Source organism: Psammomys obesus, unplaced genomic scaffold (genome assembly GCF_907164565.1).
Source record: "Psammomys obesus unplaced genomic scaffold, mPsaObe1.curated_primary_1811, whole genome shotgun sequence".
Classification (NCBI taxonomy): domain Eukaryota; kingdom Metazoa; phylum Chordata; class Mammalia; order Rodentia; family Muridae; genus Psammomys; species Psammomys obesus.
Window position 1 is genome coordinate 4,678,609 of NW_026596125.1, and position 16,447 is coordinate 4,695,055.

Here is a 16,447-nt window from a genome sequence, read left to right on the forward strand (position 1 = left end):
CCCTTCTGCCAGCGGGGTTCGGGGTTGGGTCGGGACGCTTAATTCTCCTCTATCCTGTGGGCCCACCCAGCCACCTTTCTCCCCTTGAGAGTCTTGAGAGAAGCCCCTTAGCCTTGCCTGCTCGCTTCGCACGTGGCGGGCCTCGGACCCTGACTAATGGCCGGTCCCTGCTGTGTGTGGGGCGTTGTGTTTTTTTCTTGTCTCTCCCCAGCAGGGCACGGGGGTGTGAACCAGCTCGGGGGGGTGTTTGTGAACGGCCGGCCCCTGCCCGACGTGGTGAGGCAGCGCATCGTGGAGCTGGCCCACCAGGGTGTGCGGCCCTGTGACATCTCCCGGCAGCTGCGGGTCAGCCATGGCTGCGTCAGCAAAATCCTGGGCAGGTGAGGGCCGCGCGCTGCCTCCCTTCCCCGCTGAGGTTTTAGTTAAAAGTCGAGGTGTCAGGGAGGAAAGGAAGGAAGGGGCTCGGGGAGCTAAAGGGCTCGCTGCCCCTTTGGAGAAGCACATTCGAGGGATGCTGGGCGGGGTAGAGGCTGTGCGGTGTAACCTCCGGGGCCCTCTGAGGGAAGAGAGCTGCGTTCAGAAAAGGAGGGATTCCCCCCAGATTATCGGTGTGGTTGGGGCTGGAGGAAAGGGAATCCCAGGATGAGGGAGGCAGCATGAGGAAGGCTAAAGGCCGGCCCAGGCTGCACAGGACCTCGGTGGGTGCTTCGGGTGGGGTCAGCTGTCCCAGCGAGGCTCCTTCTCTCCTTCCCAAGTGGAAGGCCAGACTTCCTCCCGGGGTGCCCGCTCTGCCGCTGTCCACAACCGGCTACTGTGCCCACCCTAGTCAGGCATCTTCTGGAGTCTTTGCTCAGCTACACAGGGCCTTTCTCCCTCCACGCCGATGCCTAGGGAGGGACAGCAGCTAGCAGTTCAGGAGCTTGCAGCCCCCATGCCCTTGCCACCACTGGCTTCTTGCTGACCCGACGGCCTTCCTGGCCCAGGTACTACGAGACTGGCAGCATCAAGCCTGGAGTGATTGGTGGCTCCAAGCCCAAGGTGGCAACGCCCAAAGTGGTGGACAAGATCGCTGAATACAAGCGACAGAACCCAACCATGTTCGCCTGGGAGATCCGGGACCGGCTGCTGGCTGAGGGCATCTGCGACAATGACACGGTTCCCAGCGTCTCATCCATCAACAGGTGAGAAAAACCCCCTGGGTCTGGAGAGCAGGACTCCAGTCTACTCCTGTCTGTTGGGCCATTTCCCAGGGTCCATCCTTGCTCTTTGTCCAGTGTCCACCCCTCCTTCCATCTCCCAGCCTGAAGTTGTTTGGGCAAGGAAAACAGACCTGGGAGGCAAAGAGACAGACAGACTGACAGACAGGGCTCTTTCCAATTCGGAGCTGAGTTTTCCCTGCCAGGCTTCTCCCGCCGGTGTCCTGGAAATGAATCCAAGTGTTTGTGGTAATTAAGACTCCAAGATTACCCGCCTCGGGATCTAGAGACAATCACAGCCCGTAGCAAAGCCTTTAAAATGACCACTGTCTATTCACTGCCTCCAAACAGACTTTTCTTTTTAAAGTCATGTACCCTTCCCCAGGGGCGGCCAGAACCCTGGCTCCTTTACCCTTTCAGCCAACTCCCACAAAGCTTGCCTCCCAGGAGCCCAGGTCTTGGTAGCCAGCTCTGCACAAATTTCCGGCCGAGAAGCACTGGCATCCAGGCCTACAGAGCAGATGCCAGCCACCAGCCAGGACTTGGCAGAGAGGAGAGGAGCTGGACAAGGACTGGGATGCCAGGCAGGGAGGGAGAGCTGGGACCCTGTGGCTGACTCTTGGGAGATGCCCCAACCACCAAGCAAGCCTGTCTTGAGGCTGAACTCTTCCGTAATGAGAGGGTCAGATCCTGGGACCGTGCAGGCTCTACTCAGTTCATCTTGCAGAACTCTTAGGTGTCTTAATCCCCAGGTGACGCCAGTGTGCGGTCTGGGAAACCAAATGGTCATGCTTTAGGCGTATGCACCCCAGCCAGTGTGTGCCAGGGCATCTATCTGGGGTGACCATAGAACATCCAGGCAGGATGTTCTATTAGGAAATCCAGACCCAATTTCCTAACTGCAGAACTGTGTATCTTAACAATTGTAGTCAGGGACTCTGGACTGAAGAAGTCACACTCCAGCCAGAGGTAGGCCCCCCCTTTTCAGCCACTCCCCAAATGAGAAGACAGTCAGAAAGTCTCAGACTCTGTTATTCTTTGCACTCTTCGTAGGCCCATTATCAGGAAACTAATAATTCAGATGGCACTTCTTTCTGCAACTAGCATCACCTATCTTTTTTTAATATTTTGCAAATGATATGGAATTATCCCAAATCATCCTGAAAACAGCAGGTAAAATTAGCTGGTAGAATGTACCTTGGCTAAAGAAGATTCCCTCTGCCACACTCCTGCTGTAACGTACTGCAAGGCGACCCCGGAAATTATCCCGGTGTGTGCCATCTGTATTAAAATGGTTATTCAGTTATGAACAGGGTAACATAATACTGATCAGCTAATTATACACCCTCCGAAACTCTCCAGCTCCCTGGGCCTGGCTCAGCTAGGTAGGTACTGCAAATGAACGGCTGTTTGACATTCACTTTCCAAAAGAGCTGGAGAAAAACACTGGGTGTTTTGAGAAAGCAATAAGCGCTTTGCATTTAAAAGTCAGGAGGCTGGGGCAGCTTGGGTAAGGAGGCAGCTCTAGGAGGCAGCTCTGGCGGTTAGGGAGGGGAAGGGGACAGCATTTATTTTTCCTGAGCCATCTAGAGATTTTGCCTGTAGACCCGCCTGCGGTCCTTGCAGTGAGTGAGAACTGAGGTCTTGGGAAGACAGCAGCTGAACCAAGAGTAGCTGGGATGAGGAGCAAAGTCACTGGACTGGGTGGCGGTGGTCTGGGGACCATTTTGGAAGTACGCTTTATTGTCTGTGGTGGGAATTGCAAGCCTTGGGAGAGCCCAAGGCATGTGTAGTTTCAGTGATTTGCTTCTTTTGGGTGTGTGTGGGTGCTGGCAGCTCCCTCCTTGGCCATTCCCCGCCTGACACATATCCACGGACTGCTGGGCTATCTTTAAAGCTGGTTTAGGTACAAGTTGGTGAATGTTTCATCCCAAAGAGACATAGAGTACAGAGGACAAATGACCCTCAAACCTCAAACCCCAGAGGTCTGAAGGTGTGTCTACCACACCAGGAAAAAGTAGACTAGCGAGCTGCCCAGAAGATGAGCTTTGGGGAAAGAGTGGGCCAAGCGTGACTGCTCTGACAGCCACAGCGACCGATGGGCACATGGTCCTGTTACCCGAGGTCCACACGGGCTTTCTTCGGGTGTGGAGAAAGAGCCATTTCTGGGTAGGCATTGCTGAGGGTAGATGAAGCAGAAGCTGGGAAGCCACCAGCAGCACGGGCAGCCCTCGCTGTGCAGTTAACCTTCAAGGCTTGCTTTGTCAAAGGGATCTATCAGGCCGATTTAATTTTGCTTTGGGAAGAATCCTCCCATGGTTGATACTTTGGAAAGATTGGTTGGGGCATCCCAGTGTGTCACTGGGGCGTTTCTGGACACCCCAATCATCGATATCATTCTTATGGGTGCTCTGCCCTGAAGAGGAAGGTTCCTTCTAGAGCCGTGTTTCACCTAAATGCCTGGTATAGGCGTGGCATTCCTGCTGGTTCTGGTTGTATCAGGAACTTGGGCCTTTCTGTTCTGAGAACTCTCACTCATTGTAAGAAGGAACTGGAGATTTTCCTGTGTGTATGTACTAGGAAGTGGGGAGTGCCTGAGTTCAGAGCTTTGGAGATGGTAGGGTGTCAACCTGTGTTGCTGTTATTGACACATACATACATACATATATGCATGTATGTGTGTGTGTGTGTGTGTGTGTGTGCGCGCGTGCATACATACATATATGTCCTGAGTAATGGTGCTCAGGAGCCGGCATGTGCAAGAAAGGAAGTCTACACCTGCTCGTCCACCTGAGCCAAAAGTTTTCATCTTCTCCTCCTCCAAACAGGTGCTGTCGCTGCACTTGAAATATGCTGTTATGGCTATAAACTAAATTGCTTTTCATGCTTTAAAAATGGTTTTGGCATTCTCTGATCCTGTCACGATAAAGCCTTGGCTATCCAACTTGAGTTCTCCCCTGGCAAATCCTCACAGAAATGCCTTTCTGGGCCAGAGGTGTGCTAGGGGGCCATCCATACCTGGAGACCATTGGCTAAAATATTAGCTCTGAGCTGGTCATGGAATTTTTTGAATTGTTCTAAACATTGAGCTACTTTCCGCTGAGTGAAGAGTGAAGCTCTTTGGCTTGTGTGGCATCATGTTTGGGGACGGGGTTTGTAAATGGGCAACTTCTGATTGACACCTGGCATGGGAGATGACCTACGGTCAGCGTGGAGATGGAAGATCCTTGTACTGAAGGAGGAGGAAAGTTGCCTCGTCAGGCTGAGTTATTGACAAGGAAGGAAGGGGTGTCCTGATGACACCCCGAGTCTTCAGGCTGCACTGTTGCCCTGGGCAGAGACCTCCTCTTTGAAAGAACGGAACTCCAGGTGGAGTCTAGGGCTAGGGCTACACTCGGATGTGGCCTCTGAGCTGGATGATTAATTTCTTAAAGCTAGTCAACACGTGTCGGGGCCAGGGAGCCTGGACTCCTGGGTCCTTGCAGCGGACCCTTGGGGCTTGCCAATCACCCACCACCCCTGTATTCTTTCTTAGCCTGTTTGCTTTAAAGTGAGCACATACATTCCTCCTTGCTGCAGCAGCACTGGCTTTAAAAAGGCTGCGGCCTCAACGCTGTGTTAAGCAATGCCAGCTTGCATCACTCAGGTGTCCCCACGGGGTCATTCACAGGTTTTGCCACTGGTCTGGTGGTGGACAGTGATCTGCCGATTGTCTTTCCAAGCAAGCTGATAGTTACTAATCCCAGCCCTGGGAATTCTGGAGACACAGCCTAGGCCACAGCCTCTGTTTCTGCCTCTGAAACTCAAATCTAGATCAGGTAGATCTGGCTCCCGGACCAGCCTTGGCACGGAAGCTGGGCAGAGGGTGGCACTGCTCGTCACGTCTCTACATCTGTGCAGCTGCTTGGTTGTCGGTGTCAGGGCAAAGAGCTAGAGTCAGTGAGGTAGGAGGGAGACTTCATCCCAAAGAGGAAGGACAGTCAGGACAGAGACTGTGTCTTGGGGCTCCAGGCCTCTCAGACAGAGGCTGCAAGAAGTTGCTTCTCTGGTTTCTGTCTCAAAGCCATGCTCACTCATTTTTTTTTTCGTAGAGGGTGTCTCTGCTGTGCTGGTCACCCATCCTTAGAGAGGCATCTGAAACAGGCAGGGTTGTTCCGTCTGCTTCTTGTGTTTTTAATGTCTCACATTTCATTGTTTATTATTTACTGTGTGTGTGTGTGTGTGTGTGTGTGTGTGTGTGTGTGTGTGTGTGGTTGGGGTACAATCAGCACACTGCTCAAAAGCAGACCAGAGGATAACTTGTGGGAGCTGTTTCTCTCTTTTTACAATGTGGGTTCTGGGAGTCAAACTTTGAAGGTTGTGATGGGCTTCTGGGCCTGAATGTCTCCTGCTTGTTGGCTTGTGAGTATTCAGGCCAAAGAGTAGTTTTTCAGTAGCTGGCAACTTTTGAGAACTACAACTGAGGGGTTATCCCCCCCCCCCCAAAATAATCCAGGTTGAGTTTAGACGGGGATGTCAAGAAGAAAAGAGAGGGGGGAACCCCAAAATAAACAAATAAAGTTTCAACTGTTCTGAGAACTCAATAAAACAATCGCGTCAAATATAAAGCAGCATAAATCTGTGTCTGCGCAGGTAACCTACTCGATTGCTTTTATTATCGCCCGGGCTGACGCCATTTATTACCATCCACAGCCCGGGCCAAGGAGACTGCATGGAGGGTGGTCGCTGGTGCAATCCTATACCCCGAGAGGCAACAATCAGCCCATAGAGCCGGGGATTTCGATGGGAGCCAGGAAGGGCCCATCTGTCTGCATGAAACCAATCAATAACTCTGTAACCAGAGCCCTTGTCACAGGGAAATGGACAACACAACAGTTCAATAGAGGGGCCACAAGGGGAATTAGCCAAGTGGAGATGGTGCCAGGCAGGAGCAGCTTCTTGAGAAGGGAAGCAGGGGTTCCTGGAGAAGAAGAGGCTGGGAAGGCCAGGATGGCTGGGTCCTGCATGCTTGTTGGAATAGGTGAGGGACTGCTGTGCCGCCAACCTCTCCCTCGGGAAGGAGAGGCAGCACGGGTGGTGCTCTTGATTGGGCTTGCAGCGCAACATGATGGGACAGCCTTGTGGGCTAGCACATCACAGCTCTAGACAGGGCAACAATAGTAATGAGCAGAGATGAGTCATTCTCCCCAAAGCCTGCATGCTGGAGAGGGCGTCCCCCCCAGGGGATGGAGGGCCTGCTTCTCGGACTTCTCAACTGGACTTTAACCTGGGGGTCCATTGTCCACTGCCAGCTCCCTACAGCAGCAGACCCAGCTACCCTTCAGGGCCTTAGGGCTCAGGGCTTCCCTGAACCCCGCCTTGATGCTATCTGAGGTTGAACTGCAGTTAATCCATTGAGAGGAGAATGTATGAGAAGACGCCACGTTCCATGTCCCTAAAAGCATCCAGGAGACAAAGCCATCTGACTGGCCAATTTTCTCGATTCTTGCTGTCTTTCCATACCTCCTGCTCCATCAGACTAGGTGTTCAGAGCTCAGGTTCACAGGGTGGAGGGGCTATGGCCAATGACGCACCCAGAGAAGGCAGAGGGGTACCTGAAGCCTGAAGACTGGTGTCTCGCACCCAGTGCCCGAACAAGGGAAACAGTAGATGGAGAAAAGTCACATCTCCTGGAATTATCTGTCCGCCACTGTGCAGAGATGGCTTTCTCTGTTGGTCACATTTTTGGGGTTTGATGCTATCAAGGTGCAATTAGAATGTATGTACAATGTACGCACAATGGCATATAGAAGTAAAGGTTATCTTCTGTGTGGGAGATTGTTTGTGCTTGTGTGTCTGTTTGTATCAGTTCTTAGGCACAGGACTCTGAGACCAAGAGAACAAAGGAAACAGTCCCCAGGATGGGACATGCCATTCATTACAGCACAAGGCTGGGCAACCTTGCCCGTGGCTTGGTGGTTAAGTTGGTCATTTGGGTTGTTGCTTGAAGTGGCAACAGCTACAGAGTTTGGCTATGGATGGTTCCATCTCACAATTTACACAACCTGGGTCAAGTTTTCCACCAAGTTTTGATTGTATTACAAGCCTCCTTAAATCCAGTTAATCCCAATATGAGGGCCTTTGCTGCTGTGGTGTTACCTCTGCGATGAAGACTTTTATGATCATAGGTTCATCCTCAGTTTGACACTTGATCCCAAGCCCTGTTGGCAGGGCTACTAGAGACCAGTCACACCAGGAGCCAAGGTGTACCTCCAGGTACATACTTTTCTCCAAACAGGTGTGGAGGTGCAGACCTTTGACCCCAGCAGAGCAGCAGGCAGATCCCCACGAATTTGAAGTCAGCCTGGTCTACAGAATGAGACCAAATAAAGAAATAAAGAAACAGAAACAAACACCAATACACATGTGTGCGCACACGTGTTCATGCGTGCCTCCCCCCCCACATGTGATCCAGGAAACCACTGGCCTGGATGCCCAGCATGAAGCATGGCAGTAGCAGTTAGACACAGAGATTTCTCTGTGTTGGGTCCAAGCCCAGACCTAGACCCCAGGTCCTTCCCAGGTACTAGAGGACAAGGAAGGGGTTTGAGATGAGAATGAAAGATATGATAGAACTGAGGAAGGCTTCAAAGGAGGACAGGGCTCAATGTCAGATGCAGTGTCTTGGGAACTCCTTAGGGGGCCAGACATGGGAGTTTCTGGCGTGTGAGAAGAGAAGAAAAATGGTCTGACCTGAAGGAGAAAGAGTAGGCTCTTGTACCCAGAAAACACTGGGTAAGAAAGGCAGGCATGCAGACGGGGGCAGAGGGGAGTGGTCATTGAACTGAGTTCCACCCACAGCTCATCTTCATGGAAACACCTGCACATGTTCCTTGAGCTTCTGGAGTGACGATGTGATGAGAGGATATGTTGTGTCGAGAGAGAGAGGTTTAGAGTGAAGTCATCGTTTATTCTAGAGGCTTTGACTTTGGACGTGGAATAAACAAAGCAGAGCCCTGAAGTTCAGACTGGTGTGTGCCAAGAGCAGCAGCGGTGGAAATGCGTGTAGCCACCGAGGCCTCATGCCAGTGTGTTCCGGGAAGCTGGCAAAAAAAGGTGTGTGGCTAGGCAGAGGAGCTGGGGGCCACAGGCGTGATACAGAGACAGTGTTTACAGACATCGCTGTGTGTGTGGGTGTGTGAGCATGACGAGGCATGAAGCTAAATAACTTCCGGGAGTCGGTTCTATTTATTGAGGAACGGTCTCTCAGTCTAACCCAGAGCCTGCTGATATGGGTAGTCTTGCTAGCCAGCTTGCTCTGGGGATCCCGTCTCTTGTCCTTGGAGGCTGGCATTGCAGATGGCACTGCTCCTACTCAGCATCATGTGAGTTCTGAGGATCTGAATTCTCTGCCCCTCACACTTGCACAGCAAACTCCACCCACTGAGGTGTCCCTCCCCGCACTTTGTGGCTTCCAGGGATTGAACTCAGATTTTCAGGCTTGCATGGCAAGAATCTTTACCCGATGGGCCATCTTGCAGGACCCAAAAAGACAAAATTTAACAACTCTGTGCTAGCCAAATAAAGTGCACGTTGGGTCTGATTCCATCTTGGCCAGCAGTTGGCAGCCTCTGGCCTGTAACTCTATGCACTGACCTCTGCTTTAGAAAAAGCGGTGACCTCGGAGCAAGCGTGAGGGAACCAGCATTTCCCCTGCACCGTAGTATGGGATCTTCTAGGGGTGTCCATGGGAGATGCTGGTACTCCTTCTAGCTGGGGGAGGAGTGGGTGAGTTATGGGTAATGAAGGGGACATCTGGTGAGATGCAGACCACAAGAGTGATGGAGGAGGTGAGAAGCTGAGAGGTGAACGAGGTCTGTAGGTTCCTTTGCCTGGATGATATTTGGGACTGGAGCGCAGGGCATGCAGCTACACTTGAGAAGGGGAATAGGTGGCCTGATCTAGATAAGGGCACCTGGTCCCCTGAAATATCTGAGATGTGGTTAGAGAAAGCCAGTGCCCAGGGCAGGTGGTTGTTCAGGCTGGTGGCATTCTGAGAAGCCAGGAGTGGACAAAGGAGGAAAGGAGAGGCCAGCTGGGGAGAAGTTTCCAATATGAGGGTGGGGCAAAGAAAGTGACGTTGCAGGCACATTCTCAAGGCCAGAGTTCCGTGGTCCTTTCTAAGAGAGAGCTATGAGAACATAAACAGGGCTGTGACCACCTGCCCCTCAGCTTACTGCAGCTCTTGCAGTGTCTGTAACGATCGTTGGCAGGCCCAAGAAAAGCACCAAGAAGGCAAGGTGGCTCTTGCTTTCTGGGGTTGCACAGAGGAGTCCCTTCTACCCTGCTACCTAGAGCTTAAGGCCACATTGCTCCCGACTTCCTGCTATGCTTGCTTTCAGGCCTGCCTGCCTATGGTGAGCTCCCTCTGCAGTGGCCTGAGAGTGGAGAAAACCAGGGGAATGTGCCAGGCTGTTCTTGGCAGAGTATGCAGCAAGGCAGCCGGCTGGAAAGGGAGCAGTGTTCACCTTGCAGGCACAGCAGAGAAATACAAGGAAGGATGTGGCGACCTGGGTAGAGAGGGCAGGGAGGGCATAAAGGGCCCCAGAGCTCAAGCAATAACAGCTGGCTAGTGCTGGGGTTGCCTTTCCTGGTCCTGGTGCTCCTTCTTGGCCCTGGAATCTTTGTGGGTCCAGGCAAGGGGAGGAGCTCAGGAGCCTGGCAGACATTGCTGGGTCTGATGGATCACTGAGATAACCAGGCACAGCTACCTCATTCTGCCCCTTATTCTGCCAGCCTTTGTCTTACCTACAAGGCTCACCATGTTGTCCTCAGAAAAGCTGATGGGCCTGGCCTGTGGGCCTCTGTGTGGTTCTGTTTTAGAGACTATGTGAGCTGGTGGTTTCTAGCAAAGCCTGGCTTTAATAGCCTGGGAGGCTGGCCTAGCACCTCCAGGAGCAGTCAGAAGTCACTTGTCAAACTGAGAGCTGGTGGTTTCCTTATTCAGAAAGCTTCTGGCTGGCTGGACTGTTTGGTCCCAAGGCAAGAATTCCTGCTCATTTGGAATGTTACTGGATGCCATCTCAAGAGTGGGGAATCAAAGGGACGGTAGATATCCTAGTGGGTCAGTAGGGAAGGATCAGTCAGGTCTACAAAAGGTTCTGACATAGTCTGTCAGCACGCCTGGACCTGGGAGTTTGGGCCCTTGTGAGACCAGGGCATACTTGCTCTGTCAGGGGTGAGTGTGTCACCTGTGTGTGCTATTAGGTGAGTTGGTGGCTACGGCATTGGTTGTGTTTGCCTGAAACCTCAGAGGCAGCCTGTGTAGAGATGAGACCAAAGGTCAGGCTGGTTATCTGCTGTCATCTGTGGAGTACACCCACCAGGGTCTCCAACCTTCTCCTCGCCCCTCTGTCCTCCTCCCTGGGTTAGATGGATGGGTCGGAGAGGCCAATCTCTGACTGGAGAGTGCAGAGTGGATTCTGATTGAAGAGTGCAGAGAAGTGATAAGATAAGGGAGGCCACCTTTCCTTCAGGGATCAACTGAGGTGTCATGTTGCCCGCTCGCCTTGGCTTTTCTAAGAAGGGCAGTCAGACTTTTTACTGTGACAGTCTGGCTTTGGGGAAATCCGGAGGGAAGGAGGTTCCTTATCCTGTGGTCCTGGGAGGGAAAGCCTGGCAAAGTCCCAGGTGAGAGAGAAAAGGCAGCAGAAGGAAGACAGCAGAAGAGATAGGGGTGGGCCAGGTACCTTGACACTGACTGGCCCTGGCCTGATCTGGGGCCACAGAAAGAAGTTAAGAAGGGGACTGTGAGGCTTTCAGCTAGCCTTCTGGGTGGTTAGCCTCCTGCAGAGGGCACAGTCCAGCCCCTTCCAGAAACAGAGTTCATCCGCACTCTCCGCGCCCTACCCTACTGTATATTAACATATAACATCCATATCACCTATAACCGCCTCTTCCTCCACTCCCATTTCTTCAACTCCTGACCCTAGGGAGACACTCTAGAAGGTCATGCAGACTGCTTAAGAGATGACCTCTCAGGGTAGGCACAAAAAAGTTGAGAGAAATTCATTTCATGGCTAGTGGCTGCTTAGAAAAGGCGATTCCTGCATACGAATGTGATAAATGTTAACTGAGCATTAATCGCATTAAAGAGGGCCCTATAAACTTTTCATTTCTAATTAAATTCGTCCAGTGATGCTGCCCAAGCGAGTACTCTGAGCCTTTGTTTATGTGGAAAATTAAAATGCAAATACAATGGGATTTATTTTCAGGAGTGGAGTGACGGTCGGGCCCCGCTGGCTACTGGTCGAGAGGCCTGTCAGGCTAAGTAACTACTTCTCTGAGGTGCTTTTCTCCACTGTGCAACCATTTTTTTGTCATGAAGGAAAAGGCCAGAGTTCAGGGTCAAATGCAATTAGGCATGAGGAGAAATTACAAAAAGAATTAAAGAAGAAAAAGGTAGTAGACAACCCAGTAATGTAAAAAAGAGTTTTCTTGGTTTCTAACCTTCCTCCTTCCATAACAGGACCCCCCCCCAAAACAAACAAACAAACAAACAACAAAACCCTTGTTTGTGAATAAGGTCATCATAAGCCTTCCTTGCAATCGCTGTAGAAAGGGGTGCGGGAGGGAAGATTTGGGGAAAATAACCCCACCAGGCACATATGAGACTGTTCTTAAAAGAACCCAGTGATGTCGCCAGGGAAGGCCTACAATCTGGCTAAATCTTCAGCATTTAGAGGGGTAGCTGCTGCCCACGTCATGGCTTTCCTGGCTCCTTCCTGCCAATGCCAAGCAGCACCGGCACAGGGTAGTGGGGCATGGAGGCGCACACTGAGAAGGACATTGTGCATGCACGCCCGCATGCCTGCATGCCCACAGCCTCTTACACGTAGAGAGAGCCGGTGGCTCATAGAATAAACAAATGGCCCTCGTGATGAGTCTTTTAGTGTCATGATCCCTTTGATGGAAGCAGAAACTCTTAATGCTATTGAATGGAGCAATATGAAGTTCCTGCTTACTGAAACATAAATTAAGTTGAGAGGAGCAAAAAAACCTAGGTAAGAAAAATCATTTGGGTATATCAGTTAGAGACACTGAAAGATAGCTACGGTGCTCCTCGGGTAAGGAAGTTGTAAATAGCATTAAAACTCGAGAGAGAAAGGAAATAGAGGTAGGAGAGATAAGAAAAGGCAGAGCATTAAATCACAAATAGGGGCTCGTCTGCAAAGTCACAAACGAGATTTATACCAAGCTTTGAAAAATCTACAGCCAGGACTGACAGTAGGTGGGGGTCCTGAGTGCCTGCGTGCACAAAGCCCACCGCATCCTGACAGCGTGGAGAGGGTGGGCTGGCCTCGCCGCCGCAGGCTGCTCACTGTGCTGGATTCTGGGATTGATCCGGCAGCTCCCTGTGTGTGCAGGGATCCGATTGGCTCTGAGACAGTCAAGGATACAGCCGCATGAGGGTCTTTAAAGGGCTTTAAGCACATGAGTCTCTTGTGAGTTGGATCCATGTTCTAATGGTTCTCCAAGGTGGCAACCGGGTCCTGGAACACCGCCCGCCTGACTGAGTTTGCAAATAACTGCTACCCCTGTCCTTTTTAGTCTGTTTCATTCTGGGTTATTCTTTTCCTCTTCAGCGTTCACTTGTGTCTTGGGAATGCATGGGCACTTGCTGAGAAGCAGGTTAAGGGCCATGGCAAGGCCCAAACGTCTGCAAGAAAATCCACAACTTTAGCCAGCTTTCTCTATTAGGTGTTCACAGGATGCCAAAGATAGGTCGATTTAGCGCGTCCACCTGGTTGATTGGATTTCTCTGGTTTCATTCAGGCACAGAAGCAGCATACCAGGAAATACCTATTTCAGAGAAAAATTATAGGAGACAAAGTGTGGTTAGGAAGTATCTCGGATGCACTTAGGTCGGGTTTCTGATTTAAAGGGAGCCCGGGCCAGGCCCAGGGGTGTCAGCAGTTAGTGTCTGGACAAGCTCCGCCATTGGACACGCTGGAAGGAGCATCATCCAAATAACCTTCGGCTGTCCATTAGGCCTGGCTTCCACCAGGGACCTGCCATCTGAAGGTCCGCAATAGACACGGCCATTCGTTCATTCATTCATCGTTTCATTCACCCACTCAGAAATGTCTTGCTAAGCACCTCCTATGTGCCAGGCAAGTCAAACAAAGCTCCACGGCCCAATGCAAGAGGGAGGCTCCAGGGGAAAACTGCCACATTAATCTGGCTGATCTCATGTCCTTTCATGTGCCTCAGTTTCCATAGTCACATAAGGTAGGGATATACTTAAGTCTCTTATAGGCTCTCATGAGGATTTAATGAGCCTCCCCCCTGATAAATCTACTTAGAATTGTAACTAGTCAATATTAAGGAATAATAAATTGCTGTTCTTATTACAGTAGAAATAATCAAGTATGCGGTTTTAGTTTTAGTCTGTGTCAATATGTGTGTCTTCTGGTTTGCATGTGTATGAGCACTGAAGCACTTTAAATAAGGTCTGAAGGGCCTGGTGTCTCGGCTCACATCTGTAATCCCAGCATTCAGGAGGCTGAGGCAGAGGGTCTTGAAATAAAGGCCTGCTAGGGGCTATATAAAGAAACTTCGTCTAAAAATCAAACTAGAAAAGAAAAACAGAAAGAGAGAAGGAGGGGAAAAAATAAAGAAGGAAATAAGGAAAGAAAGAAAGAAAGAAAGAAAGAAAGAAAGAAAGGAAGGAAGGAAGGAAGGAAGGAAGGAAGGAAGGAAGGAAGGAAGGAAGAAAGAAAGAAAGAAAGGAAAAAAAGCTGATTAGAGAGCCAAAAGGGTAGCCTGTGAGTGGGTGGAGTATCGTGAGCACCAGTGAGGTTCTTGGCATCCTTGAACCCAGCTGAAGTCAGGAAATGCACTGGCTCTGTGTTTTCCAGGGGGTGGAGAAGCACTGTGAGGCAGGTCTCTGGCCACTGAAGAGTTAGTCAAGGGATTGCCCCTTTGTCTGCTCTGAACCCCCCCCCGTAATACATGTGTGCGTATGTGCCTGCATGTTTGCACACTCGTACGTACAGGCACACGCTCTCCCAGGATGAGCTTCCTGTTGCTTGAGGAGCTGAAAGTTGGCATTTTCCAGGCTCCTTGGCATTTTCACCAGTTTTGCTTCTTTGCATTTGTAATTAAAAAAAAAAAAAGATAAATGAAACAGTGGTGGGGAAATCTTGAGGTGCTCATTTTGAAGGGTTTTCCTGGTTCTTAAAATGTCATCCTGGGGAGAGAGAAGAGAGGCAAACAGGAAGAGGAGGGAAAGAAAGGGAAGAAAATGGAGATGAGGATGAGAGAGAAGAGCAAGCAAATAATTGATAAACTCAAGCTAGATCTGTTGTTGTCCTCTGTGACTGGGTGTTCCTGGGAGGGCGGGAAATTCGGTAATCACTGCCGTCACCACCACTGCTGAGGGGAAAATATTTTAAGAAAATAATTTAGGAAATAAAACAACTTTGGGCTTAGACTACTGGGTGCAATGGTCCAAAGTAGCTTGATGATGATAGAGTCTTCTATTTACTGAGCACCCAGTGAGATCAAGGTAAAATCCGAAGTTGTCCTAACTCAGGACGACATGCTTCCATCTCTGTGGGAAACCCCATGGACTGAGGCTGAGGCCTGGCCATGTGCTTCCCCCTTTGGTTCAGTGACCTTGGATTTGTCACTTCAGTGAACCCCGAGGAGCCACACTCAAGCACCTATCAGAGACTCTTCAGCTGTCTTAAGATTTCTTTTCTTCTTAATTATGTGTGTGTTAAGTGGGTGTAGGTGTGTGCACGTGAGCACAGGTGCCCCTGGTGGCCAGAGCTCTTAGATTCCTTGGAGCTGGAGTTACAAGCTGCTGTAAGCTGCCAGACATGGGTGCTGGGAACTGAACTCAGATCCTCTGCAACAAAGCATTTAAGCTCACATGCTTTGTCATCTCTCCAGCCTCTTTCTGGATATCTATCAGTCCAAGTAGCTGTTAAAGGTTCATATATATGTATATACATATATATATTAATTATAGAGGTAACTCATTGCTGGGAGTTGAGCCTAGAGATTTGTGTACACTAGGCAAGTTGCTCTAACACTTGAGTTGTATCCCTAGCCCTAGGAAAAATTTAGAATCAGCTAAGTTGAAATTATGGTGACTAAATCACCCTCAGAGTGTTTTCAATTAAGAGTGAACCTACATGAGGGCTGCCATCTTCCCTTCTTCCTAGTCATTAGAAAGGAGCCAGCTGTCGCCTTTATGGAGCCCCAGCTTCTGAGCTATCTAAACAACCTGGGAAGAGGCTCCTCCCAGCCCCGTGCTACCCAACCACAGCTTTTATACTTCTTTCCTTAAACCACACATAGTCACCCCTTGATCAACCTTGGGGTTTTATGTGCATTAGCATACTTGCATACATGCTTATATTTGGCTTATCTCATGGCTGTTTTATCCTGTAAACTTTTATAGTCATCATCATCGTCATCACCACCACCACCACCATCACACTCGTAGCTTCCCAGTCGTCGCTACAGTACGCCAGTATGAGAAAGTTGACGTATTGGTTAGCTTAAGCCTGATGAACAGCCACACAGGGCTTTACAGCAGTGTTTATAGTTGTGGTGACTGGAGAATAGAGAAGTCAAATGACTTGCTCAAGGTCACAGGCCCAGTTACAGACCTAGGATTTGAACCTATGCCGTAGTGGTGCTGGAATCCATGTACTTATCCACCACATCACAGCTCTTGTTTAAATGCAGGCTCGAGCGATCTCTTAGTCTTGTGCCCTGCTGTAATTTCATGTCTTTATTCACAAGCTTAGAACACACACCCTGTATCCTAGTGGAAGATCGTGTCTGTACTTCTATGACACTTGTCTGCTGCTGGGTCACACCTGGGAATGGCAGGGAGAAGACGGTTTGGGGCAGGGCCACAGCGTGGAAAAGAACAGGGCTCTGGGAGCTGGAGTTCTGAGTGGTGTCCCCTGACTGGGAGCTTTACTTCCATCCACGCTCCCCGCCCCCACCTGGCATGTAGACGCCACACAGGGATAGTGTTTGGGCTTGGGGCTTCACTCTCTGGATTCCATATATGTAGGGAGGGTGAGAGCCAGGCCTGAACCAGTGTGGTTAGGTCAGAGCTCTCCCAGCTGTAAACATGTAAACTTTATTGTCAAGTGGATATTTATCTCCAGAATTTTCCTCCTAGAAAGAAGCAGTGGAAATGACCAGGCCAGAGTAAGGTTAAAAAAAAAAAAAAAAAAAAAAGA

The 16,447-nt window shown here is 50.3% G+C and overlaps 1 protein-coding gene across 2 annotated transcripts in view; it reads left to right on the top strand.

The window, feature by feature from the left end:
- Window positions 1-16,447, top strand: part of Pax2 (paired box 2) — an 85,915-nt gene that overhangs the window by 13,117 nt on the left and 56,351 nt on the right. For both annotated transcript variants that reach the window (XM_055591609.1, XM_055591610.1), the window contains exons 3-4: window positions 212-380; window positions 984-1,181. In XM_055591609.1, coding sequence (XP_055447584.1) covers window positions 212-380; window positions 984-1,181 — 367 coding nt within the window. The remainder of the gene's footprint in view (window positions 1-211; window positions 381-983; window positions 1,182-16,447) is intronic.